Consider the following 24241-nt stretch of genomic DNA (forward strand, 5'->3'; position numbering starts at 1 on the left):
ACGGGGTTTGTATTTTCTTTTTTTGAACTCATTGATCATAGGCCTCACTGATCTTAGGTTTTTGTTCCTCAGTGTTGAAAAGAAAAAAGTTAACTCAACCTTATCCATGTCAAATAAAACTGAGGTGCTTAAGCTTGGATCAATGAGGCCTAAGACCAACATGTTACAAAAAGAAATTTGAAAAAAGAGAGAAAAATTAAAATTTTGACACAATTTGAGGTTTTCACACAAATTAGTTCATAAAGGCCTTGCCTATTAATCCTAATGCTGCAAATAGTAATTAAACATCTACAATTATCTTTATCTCTGCACTCTTCTTGACAACTGGTGCTTTTGAAGGCTTATTATTGGAGATTGTGAAAATAAAAATAACTCATTTTTGAAAATTTGCTCATAACAACCCGTTTTCATGAATATAATAAAAAATGTGCTAACTGAAATAAATCAAGTAAATAAAAGATTGAAGCAAATATTTGGCAATAGCAAGGCATAAAGAGAAATTTATGTGCAATGTTTTGCAGGCCAGACATTTTTTTTTTTCATGAACACCACAACGCCCCAAAAAAAGCACAAAAAATTATCAAAATGTTTTTAGAAAGTTGCCGTACTCTGCATGAGCAAAGTCTGTTCAGTAAGTTTTAGTCCAGTGCAATAACATTAATATTAACAAACATCTTCTATGTTTCAAAATGCCCAGAACACAACATAAAAACAATTTCCTCCTCATTTAGCTTTAATTTAGATAATTTAGAGCAACTTGACTGCATTTGAGCTACTTTATAGTGGTTGCAACTTTGCAAATACAATTCCAAAGTAGCTTGCTAACATAGCTAAAAGCATCATGCTGGAATGAATTCAAGTTTCAAGTTGAGCTTGCTCTCTTTAATGATTTTTGTCAGCCTACAGGAGGAATTAGCAAGAATCATTAGTTAAGAATGTAGGATTGATTTCCCTACAAGCTGATGGCTCATCACAAAACCAAGGTTTTCCCACCTCTTCCTATGTAAAACACAGCCCAGAGTGTGTCCAGTCCTTAGACGCTTCTAGAGAGCAAAGGCTCTGTTAAATGAAGCACAGTTAAACATAAATGTGTTTGACTGTTTTGGGGCCTTACATTACAAGTAGGGCTTGATTCTTTTAAGATTTTTACTAATTAATCACACAGTCTACGATAAATTGCAATTAATCATAAAGTAAATATCTTTACAGACTGAGAGAAAACGCACGTCCTGATTTTGCCAAGTCCGATGTGTTCCTAGGTCAACATATTTTGTTGACCCTGGAACAACATTTTACTCCAAAAATATATTCTTAACCATATCCCTACACCTAAACCTAACCTTAACCATGAGTAATCCCTAAAATCAGAGGAAATGATAGATGAATGACACTGATGTAAAAGCACCAAACACTGATTTTAAGCGTAAACTTCACAAAATCTATAAACTGGTTCTTCAAATCTGATTGGTTAATCACAATGTTGTTCCAGGGTCAACAACGATGTTGTCCCAGGAACATGTCTCACTTGGTTAAATCAGGTTAGGCGAGAGAAAACAGAAAACTTAATGAATGTAATCAACATATACAGATTTTACAGATTTAATACAACAGATTCACATTTTAAGAAATCAAACTGTGCATACGCAGACTCTGTTGTACAGAGATCTGAAACCACAGAGCAAAAATTTATTTTGTGAGCCCTTTCTATTGGTATTTCAAATGTATGTTTTCAGAAGGTGTGTACAAATTAATAGCTCCATTATTATATTTCTTCACACTTTAATGAGGAAGGGAAAAGCCTTTATTGAGCTGGAGAGTTCTTAGCAAATATGGGATTCAGAGCATAGAGGAGGGATCTGGGACAGACACATAAGAGTCCTCTCCATTGGATTCATGTTACCTTGAGCTCAAATTAAAGCTTTTGGTTGTGTAAAATACAGGCAGCAGAGCAAAACAATCTACAAATGAACTCTACCATTGAGCCAGAGAGCAGTAGAGAATCCTTTTGAAATTGTAATGAAGGTGCTTCACAGGAGCATTGTCCGGTCACAGTCCTAACAAGAGCACAGTGCACATGATCCGGAACGCTTTAGCATCACAAACTCTTTGCAGTCATATCACAAAGAGTTTCTCATACCACGAGACGTCCACTATGTAAAAGTGATTGAGTGCACACACTGACACGGGAGAGTTATGTATCAACTACATTGAGGGAAGAACATAGTGCAATATGGAAAAACTGGTGTTTTAATGTACACTGTAATAACACTTACCTCTATAATACTGTACTGCATTAAAAAAAAAATGCCTTTATATTAAGTCTGAGTTGACCTTTTTTATGAGGCATGTGCTCTAAATTGGCAGCCCTTGCTTTAATGAGGTCTTTGTTTATTACATGTTGAGCAATGATGATGTGGACTTCATTTCCACATTGTTCTTTGACAGGACACCACACTGACCTGATGGCCTTTTTTACAATAAATCATCAATTGGTTTCTTTCTCCCGCAGTTTATCTTGCTCTATGTTGACAAATGCTCACATGCCTCCATGACTTTTTAAATAAAATCTTATTTTTCTATTTTAAAGACCCCTAGAGTCAAGACAATAGTCATTAATTTTTGTTTCACATGGATGAATTCATAAACTCGAAAGCTGTTTTCTGTCTGCACAGCAGCACTCTGAGCTTCAATTCGAATGAGTGTTTTTAATTAAAGGTCATAGAGTAAATTGCAGGCATCTGCTTAAAATTGATTTCTATCTGTATTTTAAGAGAGAAAACAATGAAAGCCCTTCTAAAGACACACTGTACCCTGACAGACTCACCCTGCAGTTCCCCAGTTCCTCAGCAGATAAGATTATATTGCCGCAGTTCTTCCCCGCTATGCCCCTGAAATACACAATAAAGATGACATCAAACCATCAGATGTTAAACTCAGTGATTACTCAACAGCAGTAATGAAGTAAAACTAAAGTAAAAACACCACAAGGAGGTCTAGGCTCACAAATTCTATTAGACAGGAGTCATTTTCTATACTAGTTTCAGGTGTAAGAATTCCCAGAGCTACAGGAGTGAATGAACTTTAAGAGGATTTCATGCAAGTAAACTGTAGCAGGTTCAAACATATTCACCACAGTGTGCAAAAAACTTCACATCACAGTCATAAAAAACAGGAAAGCAAAAAGAATAAGTAGTGAAGCAATTTTGGTAATATTATAAACAGAACTCGTTTCTTTAAAATAAATGTATAAAAAATAAAACTGTAAATATCATAGAGATATACAGTATTGTTCAGATAATTTGACCTATTTATGAAAAGGTTAGATCAGGATGTAAAATGTAATTTGGTGTAATAATAATTATAAAACATTATTAAATGATATTTGTAGAATTGTAGTAAAAAAACATAAAACAATATTGAAATTAAGTATTTAGAAATTACTGATGAAAGTTGTTTACACTAAATAAGTTAAGGAACAAATATATGTAAATATATTTATTAAAGTTTATATACTGTGTGTGTGTGGGCGTGTTTTGTGTGTGTATCTATCTATCTATCTATCTATCTATCTATCTATCTATCTATATATATATGTGTGTGTGTGTGTGTGTACTGTATATACTGCATATCTACATACTGAACAAAATTATAGATGCAACACTTTTGTTTTGCACCCATTTTTCATGAGCTGAACTCAAATATCTAAGACTTTTTCTACATACACAAAAGGCCCATTTCTCTCAAATATTGTTCACAAATCTGTCTAAATCTGTGTTAGTGAGCACTTCTCCTTTGCTGAGATAATCCATCCACCTCACCTCAACATATCAAGATGCTGATTAGACCGCATGTTTATTGCACAGGTAGCCTCAATAAAAGGCCACTTTAAAATGTGCAATTTTACTGTATTTGGGGGTCTGAAAACCAGTCAGTATCTGGTGTGACCACCATTTGCCTCACGCAGTACAACACATCCCCTTCATATAGAGTTGATCAGGTCGTTCATTGTGGTCTGTTGAATGTTGGTCCACTCCTCTTTTTGCTAAATTGATGGATATTGGCAGGAACTGGAACACACTGTGGTATACGCCGATCCAATGGGCCTCAGGATCTTATCATTATATCTCTGTGCATTCAAAATGCCATCAAAAAAATGCACCTGTGATTGTTAACATATGCCTGCCCACACCATAACTCCACCGCCACCATGGGCCACTCAACCCACAACGTTGACATCAGCAGACCACTCACCCACATTATGCCATACACGCTGTCTGCCATCTGCTCTGTACAGTGGAAAACAGAATTCATCCCTGAAGAAAACACCTCTCCAAAGTGCCAGACACCATCGAATGTGAGCATTTGCCCACTCAAGTCAGTTAAGACGACAAACTGCAGTCAGGTCAAGACCCCGATGAGGATGCCGAGCATGCAGAAGAGACGTTTTCTGATAGTTTGTGCAGATATTCTTTGGTTATGCAAACCATTTGTTGCAGCAGCTGTCTGGGTGGCTGGTCTCAGACGATCTTTGAGGTGAAGATGCTGGATGTGGAGGTCTTGGGCTGGTGTGGTTACACGTGGTATGCGGTTGTGAGGCTGGTTGGATGTACTGCCAAATTCTCTGAAATGCCTTTGAAGACGGCTTATGGTAGAGAAATGAACATTAATTTCACAGGCAAAAGCTCTAGTGGACATTTCTGCAGTCAGCATGCCAATTGCATGCTCCCTCAAAACTTGCAACATCTGTGGCATTGTGTGCTGTGTTTCATGCTTGCAGACGAAACACACGCATCACTCACTGGATATCAATGTGGAATCCACATTCCCATATGGGAAGTTAGATTCTTTTCCGCGAACCGGTTCTTTCGGGCGGTTTGATTCAATAAACCGGTTGGAAAAAAATGGTTCACTGGTTCTTTTACGCTCGACGTAACGACTGGGATTGGCGATGTCGACCAAACATTAAAATATATAAAGTCACTAATCATAATTCCAGTCAGTTAAAAACCTCATAATCATGAAAAGTTTACAATTAAGTTTTGCAACAACACACCCAAATACAGTAACTGCAATAATGTGCATACGAGGATTTAAGTCTTGAAGATATAAAGTAAATTAGGTGTCATCAGCGCAGAAACCATGATCCACTTACTATACATAATCCATTGCGATGTATTTGTTATTAAATGAATTTACGTTTCGTCAGGTTTTCTTTCATTCAAGCCCTTGGTTTACCCGCACTCATTACACAGAATCAGTTCAGAATCAATCACCAAAAGAATCAGTTCGGTTCAGACGCGCTGTGAGTCAGTCGGCTTCATGCTGAATCACGCATGCGCAGTATCATCAGCTCCTCGGTTCTCGAATCGGATGCCTCCGAAAAAAACGGCTTTCGGTTCAGTGTACTGATGATCTGAAAACTGATACAACCGGTTCTTGACTCGAGAACGAGAATCGCTCAAACCGGCACGTGCGGCAGTTCAGTATCATCAGCTGCTCTACTTGTGTTCATGTTCTGTTTACTACAAACTCAATTTGTGAATGTGTCATCATTAACTATAAATACAGTACAGATATTTCATAAATCATCCCTTATTCCTATTGAACATGGAGTCTTTAGAGTCTTAATTGTTGTCCAACTTCCCTGATACATATATATATATGTATATATCGGTTCTCAAATCGGACGCGTCCGAAAGAAACGGTTTTTGGTTCAGTGTACTGGTGATCCGAAAACCGATGCAACCGAGTACCAAAGACAGCAGCAGCAACCAACAGATTCTGCACAGCTCAGCATTGCAGGATTTGCAAGACTAGAATTGGCCAAACAAGCAGTGCTACTTTATGATGCAAGTTCTCCAAGACAACAAGAAATTCATAATGTCATCATTAAGAATCTCCTCATTGGCTGCACTTTACCTCTGTCAAATGTGGGGGAGAGGCATTAAATAACTGAAATGTCAGCTTTAACTCAGAATCAGAATCAGAAAGAGCTTTATTGGCAAGTATGCTTACACATACAAGGAATTTGTTTTAGTGACATAAGCTTCCAGTACACAGAGACAACAACAACACAGTAAAAAAAGAGAGATTTACAAATTGGCAAATAAATAAGTGTATAAACAATTGTGCTATACATGATAATAGAATAGGATTGAGTGAGATGTTCTAGGATGGAGGGTTAACAAATAAATATATTATATTTATAATAAATATAAATATAACTGGATGACAATATAGTGTGATACAATAATAAAATAGGTTCATTTGTATTTTCATGCACTTGTAATACAATAAAACCTTTGAAACCTTTTTTGATAGGAAACTTGTTCTGTTGACATAAAATAAAAATGTTCAATGGCAATAACTAGATGTAACAGTGGTATTTTTTATTACATTTTTATATTGCCATTGGTTTAATGGGTTGAAAGGTTAAAATATTAATATAATGTAAAAATTTACAATTCCTATTTATAATCTTTTTAAATTTAATTACTTTCTGGACTCGGGCGGACTCGGACTTGATGTTTGTGGACTTGGTCTTGACTCGTACTCGACAAAGGTAGACTCGGACCCAACTCTAGTGGATGGATTATCTTGGCAAAGGAGAAGTGCTCACTAACACAGATTTGTGAACAATATCTGTGTCACGATCATCAGCCTGGAGTGCCCATGAACTCCTATAGAGGGCACTCCACTTAGGACTCTGGCATTTTGTATTTCCATTCCCAACTCAATTTCCCATAATCCTGTGCTTAGGAGTAATAACCACCAGGTGCTCCCCATAACCACTCCACTATATAAACTGTGTTTGGACTCTCCTATGGTGTGAAGACTTGGTCTAGCCCAATCTGTCAATGCCGAGCATTTCTCCTTGTGTTTGTTCCTTCTGCGTCTGACTTTGGATTGTTTATACTGCCTGTGATTCTCTGCCGCATGCCCCACCTCTGCCTGGTATTGTTGCCGTTTCTGGATGTCCCTTGACACACTTGATGCTGTTCCTGATTTCAGCCTCTCTGACCATTCTTTAATAAACTACTGCATATGGATCTGAACGTCCAATCTGAGAGAAATAAGGCATTTTGTGTACATAGAAAATTCTTAGATCTTTGAGATCAGCTCATGAAAAATGGGGTCAAAAACAAAAGTTTTAAGTTCATAATTGTGTTCATTGAATATATATATATATATATATATAAGACACACACGCAATTGAATTCAACTCTAAAAAGTAAAACGCAATTTTAAACCAATTAAAAAAAAACTTAACTGAGCACAATTGTTTATCATTGGCCCAGGCAACTAAGCAATAACTTGTTATATCTTATAAAGCATGACAGTACTATTTTTCTTTACCAATAATGTCAGAATTGACATCATTTTCAGAGATAATTGCTAGTCCTGTGATATTTGTAGGCGCACTTGTAAAATTTATGACCTGTGAATAAAACACACTCCACGCAGCTGAGGGTAGTTGGCAACTACAGAATGCAGAAGGGGGTTGTGGAATTGGGCTTTAAATGATCCATCATCTGCACATCCCTACATTCAGATTCTGGAAGCTTCTCTCAGCCTCCCATTAATACAGAAATCACAAACACAGTGCCTGAAATGCATAAACAGTTTCATTAGCACTGATGTTGCCCATATGGCTAAGTTCTCCTTCAGGATTCTTCATTTGCAATTGAGACAGATGCGTGCAGTCTGTGTTAGTGCTTTAGCCATGTGTTCACAACTGAAAACCATTTTGCTAGACATGTTTTTCTTTAGCTAAAAACCATAATGGCTCCATATGACTACTGTTGGGAAACATCCTGCTCTCTAGGACAACATCTCCATAAAACAATGTTATATCATGACCAGATGGACAGCCTGCTTTTATCTCGATGCCTATGGGCTGTGCCAGTGGAAGAAGATATTAAATAATAATTCACCAAAACAACTGGTTTCTCAAAACAAATTTAATCAAGTTTGTTACAACAACATCAAACTTGCTGAATGAGGTTGAGCCGGCCCAGTTAAAGTATATTTGCTTTCACACAGCGTCAGTGTGGACAGGCACAATGGGCGTATTACAGGTAAATTTGACTTTTTTTTTTCTTTCATTTTTTTATTGAGAATTGTATTATTCCAAAATCATCTAGGTGGAAGCAATTTGGGGTCCAGATTTGGTTGGACCTTGATCCATTATTTCTATTAAAACAGGTCAATGTTTACCAATATGTTTACCAATATTTTCCAATGCCGAAAATATCTTTCAAGAGCCGAGAAGCCAATCTGCACAACAGTGTGGTTCTGAATGCAAATATTATTTTATAATAATGCCAACCAGTCAAAAGAAGGGATGAGCAGATAATACAAGACAGTTTAACGGTGTAAGTTTAACATATAATGAAGCCACATCAAAGTTTCATTCCTTTATTCAATGTTTATTTGTAGCTGAAAGCACTTCATTTGTATGTGGTGTTAACATTAGCTGACATTGATCCCATTCACACTAGATGACAAATGATTGCATGATACATGGCAAGACACTGCGAGCCCTTCTGTGTGGAGGCTAGTTTTCAACAATCTGTTCATATTAATAAATCATGCTCTAAAATGCCAGAGGTGTCTTCGATTGCTTTGTTCAACCCAAAGGGCAGTTTGTTTTTAGTTCTCTAGTTTCTGTCTGCATTTAAACACACATGCTGATCATCTCCAGTAGCTCCCGGATTTTTTTGGAACTCTAGATTTATTTCTGCTCAGAAGTATAAATCTATCATTACTTCAGGGTGTGTTACCATTAGTAACCTGCAAGTTGAGTACACATGCATAAATAAAATACATCATTCATTGCAAAGTCAATATGTGGCTTGGGCTTTGCGTATAAAGCTCCTGAGACCCAGAATGGCTGAGATGCTTTGTGCACCCCATCCATATTAAAATCTGAGCTTGACTTATATATTCACTAAGCTCCACTCTGAGACTTGGGCCGGATTCTAATCAAACGCATATGGACTTCTGTACTTCCTCGAAACCCCAGAGCGTTCATTCACTGGCTGGCTCATGGTTCTCTGCTTTACTGCTTTTTTTCTCTGCAGCAACTAGAGCTCATAATTACAACCCCAACAGAGAGAAAACTAACAAAAGGAGAAATGTAATAATGGAGGCGGCACTTTACATATTCATCTCATATTTGCCTTGGGAACTGGGGAGATTTGTGTGGGGGTGCGAGCACTCAAACTTTCATCAGGCAATGCACAAAGAGATCATTTGAGATTCCCATTATTATCGGAGCTTTTCATCAGCTTTTCCTGGATATACATACGGTGTAATGTAGAATATGGCAGTTGATGGTGTCGTGAAGACAGTTAGATGGTTGCAGTCTTGTCTTTACTGATAATAATCACCAGCAGGAAAGAAAAAAAAATCTGAAGCGGCAATGAGATACTGCCTAAGCTTCATACAAATTATGAAAAGCAACTGGGTCAATGGCTAACATTGTAAAAGTGCCCAAGATGAAAAAAAGGAAAGTTTGCTATAAAATACATGTGCCGAACTCTTGGAAATGTAATCTCTATATCCAGGTTGATTTCAGGGTTTTAGGAAACTTGTTACAAGATGACACAATTTTCAACTAAAGTTAATTTCAAACATATATATATATATATATATATATATATATATATATATATATATATATATATATATATATATATATATATATACTATATTAAATAGCAGAAACTGCTGATCTACTGGGATTTTCACACACATCCATCTCTCATCCATCTCTAGGCCTTATAGAGAATGGCCAGAAAAAGAGAAAATATCCAGTGAGTACCAGTTCTGTGACTAAAAAGAAAAAAAAAAGAAAGAAAAAAAACCTTGTTGATGCCAGAGGTCAGAGGAGAACTGCCAGAATGGTTTGACCTGACAGAAAAGCATCAGTAGCTCAAATAGCCACACATTACAACCAAGGTTTGCACAAGAGCATCTCTGAGCGCACAACACGTCGAACCCTGAAGCAGATGGGCTAAAGCAGAAAACCACACCTAAGAACAGCTAACAACAGGAAACCAAAACTACAATTTGCAGGGCATCACCAAAACTGGACAGTAGAAGACTGGAAGAACATTGCCTGGTCTGACAAGTTTGATTTCTGTTGCGAAATTCAGATGGTAAGGTCAGAATCTGGCATAAACAACACAAAAGCCTGGACCTATCCTGCCTTGTATCAACAGTTCAGGCGGCTGGCGATTTGATGGTGCAGAGAGTATACAACTGCTTTCTTCAACATGACACTGAATTCACAGTACAGTCACCCAAAAGCCCTATTCGGACGGGACTAGTTTTACAGGGGGTCGTTAGAGAAATCTGCGTTTCACAGACGTACTTGGTGATTTTAATCCCGTCCGAATCTGCCACGTCTGTGTTTTTCTCACACAACCTCTGTGATAGTTCCAGAGCAAATTACCTACCGTTATTCAGCAAACTCAGTGATCCTCTGAGAAAACGAATCCCGTCCGAATGCGAATGTCTGTGATTGCCGGTGATATTTTATTTCACAACGCATTTCCTTGTGTGTTTTGGCCAACGTGAATTACCGTAGATGCTCTTACCGCGCGGATGTTTGATATATTTGCTTACCGGCAAATAAATAATAATACAAAAATAATACAAATAATAAAATCAAGAGCAAGATCGCGTAAACTGTTAATACCGGCTATTGTAGTATCAGCATCTGGTAAAATTACTCACGTTCATTTATGCACTCATTTACATAATGTTTTAATTATATATGAAAATTAAACATACGGTAGGTTTAGCCTACTACACACAAAAAAAGGAAAACAAGTTAAACTAAAGGAACCACACATTAACAAGATTTGCTATACTAGCCATTTAGTATTTATTGTGTAATACTAATGGCAATCATTCTGAATGAATGCAATGCACGCATACAGAGCGCGTGATCTCTGTGATGCCAGATGCACAAATCAGACCCTCCCACCTCTGTAATAAACACGGAGATGTTAGTCCCGTCCGAATTGGTACATGAAAATCACAGACGTCAGGTGGTAAGAATCGAAACTCAAATGTAGTTTAGAAAACTAGTCCCGTCCAAATAGGGCTAAAGTCAGCAAATCTCAATCCAATGAAGCAACCCTTCTTCATTATAATACCAGGACAGCTGTACCACACTGATATTTTGTACTTTATGCCTGAAATTATAAGCATGTTCATTGTAGAACATCATAGGTGTCTTCCAATAATTATATTAATGGAGTGCATTTTAATATATTTTTGTATAAATTAATCAGTTCAGGACAAAAAAAAGAAAAATGAGCATGTTTGTCACTAACCCAAATGGCTGTTGTATAAAAGCTCTTCAGGCATTGTATTTTCACTTTTCTCACTGCAGAAAGTCTTGAGCATTGTTGTACGAGCAGCTGTCTTCTCTCACTTAGTACTTCACAGCAGCGACTACAGATTCTCAAGGCATTAAAACGCGCAATAAGTCACAGTAATGGGTTTCTAATGTTGTGCTGCGCCTGCTATGTTGGCTAGCTCGCCACAAAGCATAAACGCCGAAGGCTACTTCTGTTGGCTGTTTCACGGTGAAGTTATCAGCTGTAATCTGAGCTTTAAGGAAGGCTTCTGCAGTCTTCAGGCTAAGGGCCCTGACATCTTAGCAGACGGCACCCTGGTGGTTGTACATCTACACAGCAGGCCTGCATCCATCTGAAAGGCTCGAGAGCAGCTTTTTCAAACTCACAGGAGTGGGTGATACATCATTCGTGGAAACGGCAAAAAGAAACAGCAGAGGTCTGGAAACGGCTGTTATAAATTTATGGATCTAAAGATGGATGAATCTCTGAACAGCGGGTACGGCAGCCCCTTTGGGTTGGACACTAATGTTCCCAAAAATGATAAAAGAGTGCAGTAACATTTGCTCACAGCGATATCCAAAAGAGACAACCTTTATCCATTTTGAAAAGTCGCACTTGCGCACCTGTGCAAAGCAGGCGTATTTGTGTGGGTACAAACACAATGGACAACAGGAAAGTGGTTCACTGAGTGGTACTTTCCACACAAATAGTGTCATGCAGATTATCAACCCATGATTTCAACTACAAATGCAGCCCATAGCAATTAAGTCAACATGACTTGTCGCTGCCATACTGAGAATGTGACCTCTGCATTATTCTGGATACAATAGTTGCATGGAAGAGGGCGTGACAAAAGTAGACAGAGACATCCAATCAGAAGGGCGATCGGAAAAGGTGATTATCTTACACTGTGTTCATTGAGCCCCCAAAGGAAACCTGTTTGTGAGCACCTAATTTCACGGGTATCTGCGGAATAATTTGCATTGACGCAGAGTCATGCTGACGTGATTGGATTAGCCAGTACATTTAATGAGATGTCTTGGCAGTGGCCGTGGAGTCGGCATTCATTTCTGTTGACGGCCATTGAGCAGCGACGACTGTCCGTCTTTTCAGAACACATTAGCCTGATAACCCACAGCATTCAATGCTCCTCACTTAAATAACAGCAAAAAAAAGCTCTTTTTTTCTGCAATGTGGTGTGAAAAAATCTGGTAGCACTTTATTTTACAGTCCTGTTCCTCATGTACATACTATGTACTTATTATAGTAATTTCAATAACTATGTAATAACTAGGTACTAACCCTGAACCTACCCCTAAACCTAACCCTACCCCATGCAGTTACCTTGTGTTACCAGAACTTTCTTAGATAAATACACTGTAAGTACATGTAAGTACACGTACTGTAAAATAAAGTGCAACCAAAAATCTAAATCAAGTTCATTACGTTTTTTAAAATAACATATAATTATATTTTTGAGTAGAAGGTTAGTTTTACAGTCATCTTAAAATTTCATTTGATGCAGCTCCCCAGATCTTAAATCATATTTATGGATGTTTTTAAAAAGTTGTTAAATGGAAACATTTCTGTGAACATTTTTATACCCTATAAAATCAGCATAAATAAAAAAGTGCACATAATTTCTAAGAACTATGCCGGTTTTAATCCAAGGATCACAGCTGTATAATTGCAGAAAGTATTTGAGTCTTTGGAGTCAGAAAAGTGGTAAAATAAATAAATAATAATAATTATCAAAGAGCACATACATCACAAGTTGCTCGGGATGTTTTCAAGAAAAAATCCTCTGCTCTCATACTAAAACTCAGACATGACTTGAACTTCTAACAGGTTGCCTTCGATTAAAATGAACAATGCATAAAACACAAAAGTTATTCTGAAACCTGCCTCCTGGTAGGTATAATTTAAGCCTCAGTTTATTCCTGAAGTAGCTCTAGTCCCCCTCCAGGCCAGACTAAGTCTAATACTATTTAAAATCATGACAGAGAAAGCAGATATCTGTTATATAAGGACTTCAGAAGAAAATATTTTTATAGCTGTTCAAGCTCCCCCTTTAGTTTTAAGCACCACTGGTTGAGAATCACCGATGTCACTTGTGTGATTGATCTCCTAATGAAGCTCAAAAGAAGGAAGTTTACTTTTCCAATTAGTAGGGTGTGAGGAGCAGGTTTGTGTGCAGTCATCTATAATGGAGGCAGCAGGTCTCAGAGCTGCAGTGGCATCGTTCAGACGCTGGGATTAATGAGTTGCTGTTGAATTAGGCTGCTGAGAAAATCTGTTCTCCAAAGAGCCAAGCGGCAAAGGAAATACCTTCACAGCTCACGAGGACATCCAACCCACGCTCAATTTACACACACACAGAGGGGCGAGACTGCTCAGACGTTGAGGGGTGTATATCAGGAATGTTGGCGCTCACCAAATATAGAAAATCTGGGACTAAAAAGCTCCCAACAACAACTGACAAGAAAAGAAAAAAAACTTTGAAAGATGCCTTTTTATAGTTCATTGTACACTGACTACTTTCATTTGAAGAGTTTGTTTTAGAACTAAGCAGGCTGTTACAATTAGTGATATTTCAAGGGAATGACTCGCTCTCATTCACTTTCATACGCTCACTCGTTCTTCTTTCTATTTTGAAGCATGTCACTTTTCATTGGGTTTGACTTACTGAATGAATACAGCCAGCTTTGATGAATCATTTTATCATGCATTTCGCATTCGCATTACTGCTGCTCTCTGACAATACTGCAAATGCTCTAGCAATAAGAATATAATATTGGGCATGCAAATAAAGCAATAATATTCATCATGTTTATACTTGTTGTCTTGGTGTTTTCGCTGTAAAGAGATATAATTTGTAATGGGGAATCATGACACAATCTTTTTCATTTGTCCTCGACTTTTAACACGAGTCAATAGAACTTTTTCAGGATTCTTTATGAATAGAAAGCTCAAAGGTACACCATTTATTTGAAATAGACTATTTATTAGTACATCTCTAATTTCATATATATGTTTAAAAAATGGAAATGGAAATAGACTTGTTTTATCTTAATACAGCAATGGCCTCAGTGAATTCTCCATAAAAGCTTTCCTAACTATCAATGAATTCTCCTTTGAGTTACGCTGAATATTGTGAGTTATGTTTGGAGTGACTGGTTGGCTTGCTTTGCGCTCCTAAAGACATGTTAAAGATTTTAAAGCTTAAAAAAATACACACCTGGTTACATTTCGGTGAGTGTGTGATCGAAACAGATAAAGTAGCGTCGGTGCAAAATATAAATATTTTGATGAAACTATTCTTGCAGCAACGCTCCCGTGGCAAGCTGACTCACTGGCACAGCTGCGGGGAAAACACTTTCATCTCCTGCGTTTCATCTTCCTTGATTATCCATTCCCTCTTTTCCCAAAGAAAAAAAAAAGCCTTGTGAATTCTCACCACCAAAGGTTTAATATTTATCTACACAATGTACAATAACAGTGAGATATTGTCAGTGGAAGATTTGCTTTTTATTCTCCAATGTAAATATTTGCAGCTCACTGAGCACTTTTTTTTTTTTTTTTTTTTGGAGTTAAAAAGATGGAAGATGAATGTTATGTTTTAAAGCAGATGAACATGTTCTACATCTAAAATTAGCATCGCTTATTTACAGCTCTTGAGATTTAATCACTTTGCTTCAGTATATTAGAAAGATGACTGCAATATGGATATAGAGAAAATAATCAAATAATAGTCTTCCCAAGAGCCTTCTGTTGAGAGATTCAGCTGACAAACAATTAGATATGAGCTGCATTTTAGAGTAAAGCATTGAAAAATCACATCAAACCGTTACTACTCCAGGCAAAGTTTCACTAGAAAAACTTTTCAGGATGTCATGTTTTTTATTATTATTCAAGCTCTTCAGAAAATGTAAAGGGATAGTTTACCCAAAAAATTTAAACATTTTGTCATTAATTACTCACCTCCTCATATCGTTCCAAATCCATGAGACCTTCATTCACTTTCAGAACACAGATTAGGGTATTTTTTATGAAATCCAAGACCTTTCTGACCTGACATAGACAGCAACGCAACTGAAACATTTTATGTGCATGCGTCGTGGTACTCTTGTAAATGGCTGCAGAAACTCACTCGAAAGAGAAGAAATCATTAGTCAATATTTAAGTTTTCTTTTCATTGTGCACAAAAAAAAAAAAAAATGTAATTTGAACCACTGAAGTCACAAGGACAATTTTAATGATGTTCTCTCTTGCCCATAAAACGTTTCAGTTGTGTTGCTATCTATGCAGGATCAGAGAGCTCTCAGATTTCATCAAAAATATCTTAATTTGTGTCCTGAAGATGAAAGAAGGTCTTATGGGCTTGGAATGACATGAGGGCGAGTAATTAATGACAGAATTTTCATTTTTGGGTGAACTATCCCTTTAACATTTGAAGAAAAAATGTCAACCAGACAATATGCTTGAAACCGACTCTCATAACCCGGCATAAAAGGTTATGACAAACAAGGAAGCAGGGTTTGAATCAAAATATTACCAATTTAACAAACAAAGCAATAATTAAACACAATCGCCGGCAAATAGCAACATAAAAGATGGTGCAGAGACAAAATCTATAATTTATTTTTTACAGAGATTATACAATGATTGCACATTCATATGTGACTGTAATTTTAAATGCTACTAAATGTCATTAAACTTCAGTTTACGTATTACCTAATGTTTCTTTTTAACATATACAAAATGTTGTGGAAAAAAATAGCTTAATAAGTAATTTTAAGCACTTCACAAACTATTCATGTTAACGTATTATTCATTAACTCAATCACATAATTTTTCTTTTCAAGTAATTACTTCATTTATCAAAACAAAGTAATAATAACAGACTGAGGTGTGTTCCCTTATAGCAATCCTTAAACCTACCCATATCACCAAACCTGTCCCTAACTCACCGTATCACACTTTAATAGCAGCCAATGCGGTGTGCATTTAACAAAAGCTTTATATCACTGTATAACATCTGTTAAAATCATTTGTAAATTTTCAAGATGTGCATGTCATGATTATATAAATTAAAAGTTTAAAGAGATTTGTAAACATTTTATTTTACATGAAATAAGTGTCTGTTAATCATTAGGTCATGTTTAATAAGTTTATTAGTAAACATTAATAAGCACATTTTCTCAAGTTTTCAGATATTTGAATAAATATTAACTAATGACCTGTTAAGCGTTGCATAATGTTTGTTAATGATTTATTATTGAAAGTTATTATAAGTGTTACATTGTATTTTTTGTAGCGTTTTTAAACTATATACTTATCATCACATTTTAAATATGAATCATTTCTAATTATATTTTTATGTTATATATATAATTATTATTGTTTTGCATAATATTCTAAATGTCTGTATATACCACCCTTTATTCCCTCCAAATAGTCAAAAAATATTTAATATATTCAATCGGACATAAAAAATGGTTGTGCTCATCATAGAGGAAGTGTATTCAAGTAAAAAAAAAAATGTAACTAGACAAGATTAAAATAAATAAATAAATAAATAAAGTATCATAACTTTGACCCAGTGGCTTCAACTAATGCAAATACCTTTGCTGAACAACCTTGGAAATGATGGTAGGTCTCTCTTGAGAAATGTACACAATCATTTTCTCTATTAAGAAAATTAGCAAGTTTCTTCTTTTTCAGGATCCGTATTGTTGCACGTTTCATGATGCCGTTCCAGACCACCGTTTTAATACCGCGGGTCATAAAGCACGTTACTAATCATCAGAAAATCTTGCTCACTTTGTTTGTTGCTCAACAATTCAGTAGCACTGCAATTTAAGAGGCACCAGCTGTATCAATCAACCGAAAAAAAAAACACACACACACACACACAAAACAAGAACAACATCCAACAAACGGCAGCGTTTAGCTTCTCAGCAGACACGATTTTCTTCGAAGCACAAACAAACTCATTGGACCTCCTTAACACACTCACAAATGGGAAAATAAGCAACCATTCATCACAAAGGTACTTACAAGAGAAGAAAAATAGCAAGAAAAAAAGTGTGTTAAAGGAAAAAGAGAGCCCTAAAGAACTAATTACACAGATGATCATTCTTCTTCTTCTGCACTCTGCAGCAACAGGACATTAGAGTCCAGTTTCTGGCACATCGGGCCTGTCATCATACCTCTGCAGCAGGACAATCAAGACGCCGTGAGTGATGGAAATCATATCTTTCATTAAACTACAGAGAACAGCTCAGCGCTCGCTCCCTGAGCACTGCTGCAAGTGTTGATGGGAACACGGGTAGAGCGGAGACAGAAGATTATATAATGTCTTCATCAAGACACGCTTGAGCAGGTCACAAGACCGCTGTCAGCTGTTTACAGCCAAAGGCCAGCAGGAGGGACGTCCACTATCTATAGGGGGGCATCATCACTGCTGCAGGTGTGCAGGAACCCCCCGCCACTTCTGCTGTTGTTTCGATCTCCCCTACAAAGTTTGAAGGCTTCTATATAGAAAAATAACTGTCACATTAAACAACGGATGAAAGCACTGAGGGAAATCAGCATGTCATATTTTTTGTAGCTGTGTTTCCAACAGAGGAAAATAGTATTGCTCTTTCATAGCTAAAGAGATTTTGTCAGTAGTGTTTAAATAAATAGTTCAGCCCAATTCTGTTCTATGTAAGAAGAAAGGAGATTTTAAGCACAATATTCAAGCTGCTGTTTCCCATACAATGAAAGGGGATGGTGAGTCTTCAGGACTATACTACCATTCACATGTTTGGGATAGACGTTTTAACAACCTCTACTCAGCAGGTACACATTAAAGCCATAGTTCACCCCAAAATAAAAATGTTCTCAACATTTGCTCATCCTCATGTCTACCAAGCTTGCATTAGTTTCTTTGTTCCGCTAAATACTCAAAAGAAAATCAAAGTTTGGTAACCAAACATTTGTTTGTAGACAACGATTTCCGTAATATGGGAAAAATAATATGGTAACACTTTAGAATAGGTAACACCTATTAATTGCTTATTAGCATGCATATTACTACAATATTAGCCATGTATTAATGCTAATTAAGAACATATTAATGCCTTATTCTACTTGAGTTTATTCTACATTCCTAATCTTACCCAATACCTAAACCTACACTGTTAAAAATATTCCATAAAATATACAGTAAAAAACCGACAGCTGTGGTTGGCAGAATTATACCGTAAAAAAATACGGTAAAACCGTTTTTTGTTTCACGGTTTTATACCATAAAAAATACAGTTACACTGTGGTAGGTTTAACGGTTTTACGTTATATTTACAGTTTAATACCATAATTTAACTGATATAATATTAATATACGAACTTATTGAAGCACTGAAATCTGTTTTGTACCTTTGTATTACACTGGTAACCACCAAAAGCAGGTGGTGATAAGAGAGTCACGTGGTGAAACAAAGCCCATCACAAGCAGCTTTTAAATAATAAGATACATAGAAGGTGCACAGTGTCATTCATACAAGCACTAAACACCATCATGGTGAGACTCATTAAACTGAAATATGCAATAAACATTAATTTAACAACATTTTATGTAACATACAAACCTACTAAACATAACAGATGAGAAAAATTAAGAAGAAACAGTTATTTCAAAGAAAAAACATCAAATTCAAACAAAATTTGAAACGCAACGCAGAGAATTCTGGGAACGTAAGTTTACGGTTTTTCCCTGTAAAGTTTACAGGAAATTACCGTTAACCAGTAAACAGGTTTGTATTGTAGCATTTTCACAGTTATTTACCGTTAAAATCACAGTCATTTTTTACAGTGTAACAACTACCTTACTAACTATTAATAAGCATGCAAATTAAGAGTTAATAAGTGTTACCTATTCTAACCTGTCTACACTTAAACAGCTGAAATAAGAGTGTGTAATTACATGTAGAGCACATCATGGATCTCCCAGGGTAAAGATCAGGAGCAAAATAAATGAGGTGCACACAAAATGGCATCTCTTTCCTGGAGATAAAAATACTCTCCTTATCAAACCCAAATGCCAAGCTGTAAAGGGCTGTTTAGAAAAGCAGCAAGGGTAACTTATTATGCAGTTGCTTTGTACACATCTGCATATTGGAGATCCACAATAGCAAACCTCAAAGGACCCACCATTATTTAGGTGAGGTTCTAAAATAGCTGGTCGCCATACCAACGACGAGGTGTAGCGTATGTGACAGAAAGATGAGGTGTGTGATCGCTCCTGTGGAAGTCTCAGACATGGTGTGATTCTGGGAGACATGACAAATCGAAAATATCAATAACATTCCACACGCAGAATTCATCAACTATCATGATCTGGAGCAAAAAAATTGCTTCTTTTTTTGCGATGCATGATTCTAAAAGACGATCACTAGAAGAGCAGGTTTTGCCTTCTGATCAAAAGGAGGAAGATAAAGGATTGATGTTGAGACATGAACCAGACAAAAAGATCATTCAAAGTCTTCAGTTCCTCCTGCTTTCATTCAGGCAGCCTGGAAAACGCAGAGCAGAAATAAAGGAGGCTCGTATGGCCTCATGAAACCCAAATCAGACGGCTAATTTCAGATAAAGGTCTTCGCTTATTTCCATCTCACTGAAGTTTTGCACAGCACGCCTGGATTGTTTTGGTTCAGTTCATGACTGAGAAATATGTGTTAGAAATGGCTGTTAAAATGTATTCTGGAAATAGTGCTTTAGGTTGGGCTGAGAATTTACAAGAATATCGTAAGGAAGCGAGGTCATAAATTGCTCGGTAAAGAAACTGTGCATATGGCACAGTAAACATATTTCATACATAATGTTCCCCTTAAAGAGGCAATCAATCCATGTTAACTCTGGAAATTACGTTTACATTATTGCACTTACAGTTTAAGTCTAGCAGCATGCATCACAATGGTTTTAAAAGCATTTTAAAGATATCTTTATTTTTGTTAAAGTGTTTATTATTTTCCACTGTAAAAATGTGTTTTAGGGTAAACACTTTTTCTAAATGATACTTGCGCGTAGGATGCAAAATATACAAATATTGATACCATCATAAGGATTAGTGATCGAATAGCGTTTTGGATTAAAAGGGTTTCCTGCAGCATATGTTAACTAGTTAACTAACTATGTTTTTTGGGTGATTATGCATTACGTCCATAACTCATGTGGATGGAGTTTTGAAAGTAACTAGACTAAATGAATGTGCATGGACCCAACATGAGCTGGCACAAAACTAAACATTTTTTAAAACATTAAATGTTTAAGGGACATGATCATATTTCAAAACAGTGTAATATTTGCACATATTCCATGTAGTGATGGGTTTGAGAGTCCGAGAGTCCAAAGTTGTTTCTGTGGTAATCACCAGCTGGCCAGATGGCATTTGACCAAATATCCTCTTTCTCATAATTAAATTAAATATGAATCTAGTCCTGTGGTGCATTTACACAAACAAAAATGGTGCTGAATAGCACTAAAGGTAGTTCATTGGCTCGTAATAATAGTGGAACTAGTATAAGTGCTATCTTCAGGAAACACACTTTATGTTTTAAATCCTTTGCCCAACTAAATTAACAAGCTAAGAGAGGGTTAGAGAACCTTTAAAGAGCTATGCAAGAGCTTAAAGCGGTCTTTGTATAGCAGTGGTGCAAGTATATAGCACCTCAACCTCCCCAAAGAACCACAGAAGAACCCATTTTTTGTGTTTGGGTCTAGGATCTTGGGGAATGACTAAACACAAAGCTGAATAAAAAGTGATCTTAGGTCAAAAACCTGCATTTTCAATGAGATTTATTATTAGAGCAGACAAAAAGGTGTAATGGGAATTCAAACGTTTCTGAGACCAACAGGAAATGAGGAAATATATTCAACAAGAAGACTTTGCAACTCACTGCAGCGATAATGCAGGTCGCTCTGTATTCAGCACTGTTAATCTAATTTGATATTCCAATGAGAAACAAAAAACTCTCATCCCACTGCAGTGCATTAATTTGAACTTTGTGTGTAACAGGTTGGAGCTTGAACTCAGAAAACATCAGGTCAGGAGATGGTAATTGCTCTTATTTAGCGGCATCCTGTTACTCAGCCTGCAGAACTGTCTTTGAATTTCAATTGATGTGTCATTTTGTATTTGTGGCTAATTACAGGTCATCATTTACCACATTATGGTTACAAAACCACCTTGATTATGTTAGACAACATTTGGTTTATGAATAAATTCCTGCCCTTAATGAAAAGGGAGTTCTTGTGTTTTATCTATTTATTCATTCATTCGTTAATTTTAATAGCAGTGAAATATTTCACGACCGATAAATTTCATAAGCTGCATCTTGAGACAGATTTAGTTAAGTTTTGGCTTTCATGGCATAGTTTTCTTTCCTGTGTTGTTCTTCGTATTGAAACAGGAATTTAAGGTGGGGCATGCAGCCAATATGATTTAGTCTATGATGCAGCTGGGCATTGAGACAAGCAAACACCATCAACATAAAAAAAAAACATTTTGCTGGATTGCATCATGAGTGAAAGCAATGACGTTTCAATATCAATAAATTCAAACAATTGATAGCTGGGAAATGAATGTGTGCATGTATGAGAGCAAATAAAGAAATATGATTTGATGCCTGCTAATGTAGTTCTTGGCATATCATATTACTGGGGAAGCACAATCTCATTCAGAGGATTTTATATATAAAAGATACAACTTTTGTGCAAGACAGTGCTGAGTGCATTCTAGAATGGGTCCAAGATAAGTTGTGATCACATTTTGTTTTCAGTAGAAACACTAATATTATACATATTATATATATATATATATATATATATATATATATATATATATATATATATATATATATATATATATATACACATACATACATACATACACACACACACACACACACACACACACACACACACACACACACACACACACACACACACACATAGTATTATATATTAAGAAAAGTGACCCCAAAATGATGTAAACAGTAGTGTCCGTCTCTCTTACATTCTCCTGGCTCTTAAACAGTCTCTTAATCTGCTTAACAGCGAACAAATAATTGATGTTGACTTTTAAGAATAGAGTAGAGGGGTGAAAGTCTGGGCTCTGGCTCTCAGATGAGACTCAAAAATAATAGCATTTCAATTAAAGAGGAGAGAAAGCACGGTTTGGCTAATTAGGATGGTCCCATTAACCCCTGCTGGTAGATGTCATAACTACACCATCTGTCTTCAAAAAGTGTCTTTCAAGTCAGAGTCAAAGTCAAAAAAATAAAATAAAAGCCAACATAAAACTTTTTGCAAACAAAAAATAATAATTAGCAGATTAGCAGCACAGCTGCCATTAAGAAAGAATGCAAAACTCTCTCCATAAACAGGATCAATTCTAATGTTATTTTAAAATACCCATTCCTCTTTGTCTCTCTATTTGTGTAGTATTGGCTCTCTTTTACTGCTTTTTATTGCCATTGCCTTTATTCATCTGTAGCATTTTTTGCACTGAATATGCTCAGTGTTTTCCTCGCCTTTTTTCTCTCACGTCCTTCTTTCATCATCAAAACCCGAACTGCGACTCATAATTAATGTGAGGTCCAATTTCCTGAAGATTAAAGGCAAAAACAATTAAAAGCAGAGGAGAAAGGAGGTGGAAATGGAAGAAGAATTGCAGATAGAAGCTTTTGTTTGCTTGTTTGGAAAACATCACTGAGGTGGTTTTGAAATGTATTATGTTGCATAAAGAGCCACTGGCCGCAAGAAATGAGAATTAATCTAAGGTAAAATAATTTCAGTCTACTTTTGTTAAATCTCCAAAATATGTGCAAATAGTTGATTGGCATCCTTAAGTGCACATTATAAGTCTTCAAACCTCTGTAATCATCGACTGGGTACCCTTTATAAGGGTCTGGGTTCATTTGGAACATAAACAATATTCTAGTGAAATGCTCTGAAACTAACCTAAGTGTCCAACCTCTTAACTCAGAAAAACAGCACTTTGAAATGATTTTATTATTGTAGACATAAATTGACTGAAATTATATTATATTAATTCATTAATGATGCTACCACCACCATGTTTGACTGTAGGCAAGACACAGTTTTCTTGGTACCCCTCACCAGGGTGCCGCCACACATGATGAACAACTACTGAGCCAAACAAGTTTATCTTAGTCTCATCAGATCACAGGACATGGTTCCAGTAATTCTTGCTCTCGGACAGGTTGTCTTCAGCTTTCTTGTGAGCCAGCTTCAGAAGAGGCTTCCTTCCTCATGCGTCTGTTTTTTGAAGCCAGCTTCTGCACCTGATGCACAGCACAAGGATTTGACTTCTTTGATCGACCTTCCAAGGTCTAATCCAGGTGGAACCCATCATGGAAAAACTCTGTATGACCCTGGCCATTGTACTGTAATTCAATTTCAGAGCCTAGGCCATCTTTGTGGAGAGCTAATTCTCAAATTCTCAAAGAGTCATTTGCCATGAGGTGCCATGTTGAGCATCCAGTGGTCAGTATGAGAGAATTGTACTCAAAGCACCAAATCTTAACTGCTCTAATACAAGATACACAATTTTTGATGGTCCTGTCAAGCAGACAAAAACATGAACGTGATGAATAGGACATGGGGTTTTGTTGTCACTTAGGGTGAACTCAATTTTGTTGCCAGCTATATTGACAGCAATGGCTGTATGTTAAGTTATTTTCAGAGGATAGTAAATATAGTGCTTTTCAAGCAGCACATTGACTATTCTAAAATACAGTATATAGAAGTATCAATTCTATAGTATTGTCCCTTGACGATGGGTTAAATGCAGAGCACGAA

At 36.5% G+C, this 24241-nt stretch overlaps 1 protein-coding gene across 1 annotated transcript in view; it reads right to left on the reverse strand.

Moving 5' to 3' along the window:
* Window positions 1-24241, reverse strand: part of LOC113055094 (copine-5-like) — a 127715-nt gene that overhangs the window by 45827 nt on the left and 57647 nt on the right. Inside the window, exon 7 of the mRNA XM_026221068.1 lies at window positions 2825-2888. Coding sequence (XP_026076853.1) covers window positions 2825-2888 — 64 coding nt within the window. The remainder of the gene's footprint in view (window positions 1-2824; window positions 2889-24241) is intronic.

This window comes from Carassius auratus, chromosome 36 (assembly GCF_003368295.1).
Source record: "Carassius auratus strain Wakin chromosome 36, ASM336829v1, whole genome shotgun sequence".
Lineage (NCBI taxonomy): Eukaryota > Metazoa > Chordata > Actinopteri > Cypriniformes > Cyprinidae > Carassius > Carassius auratus.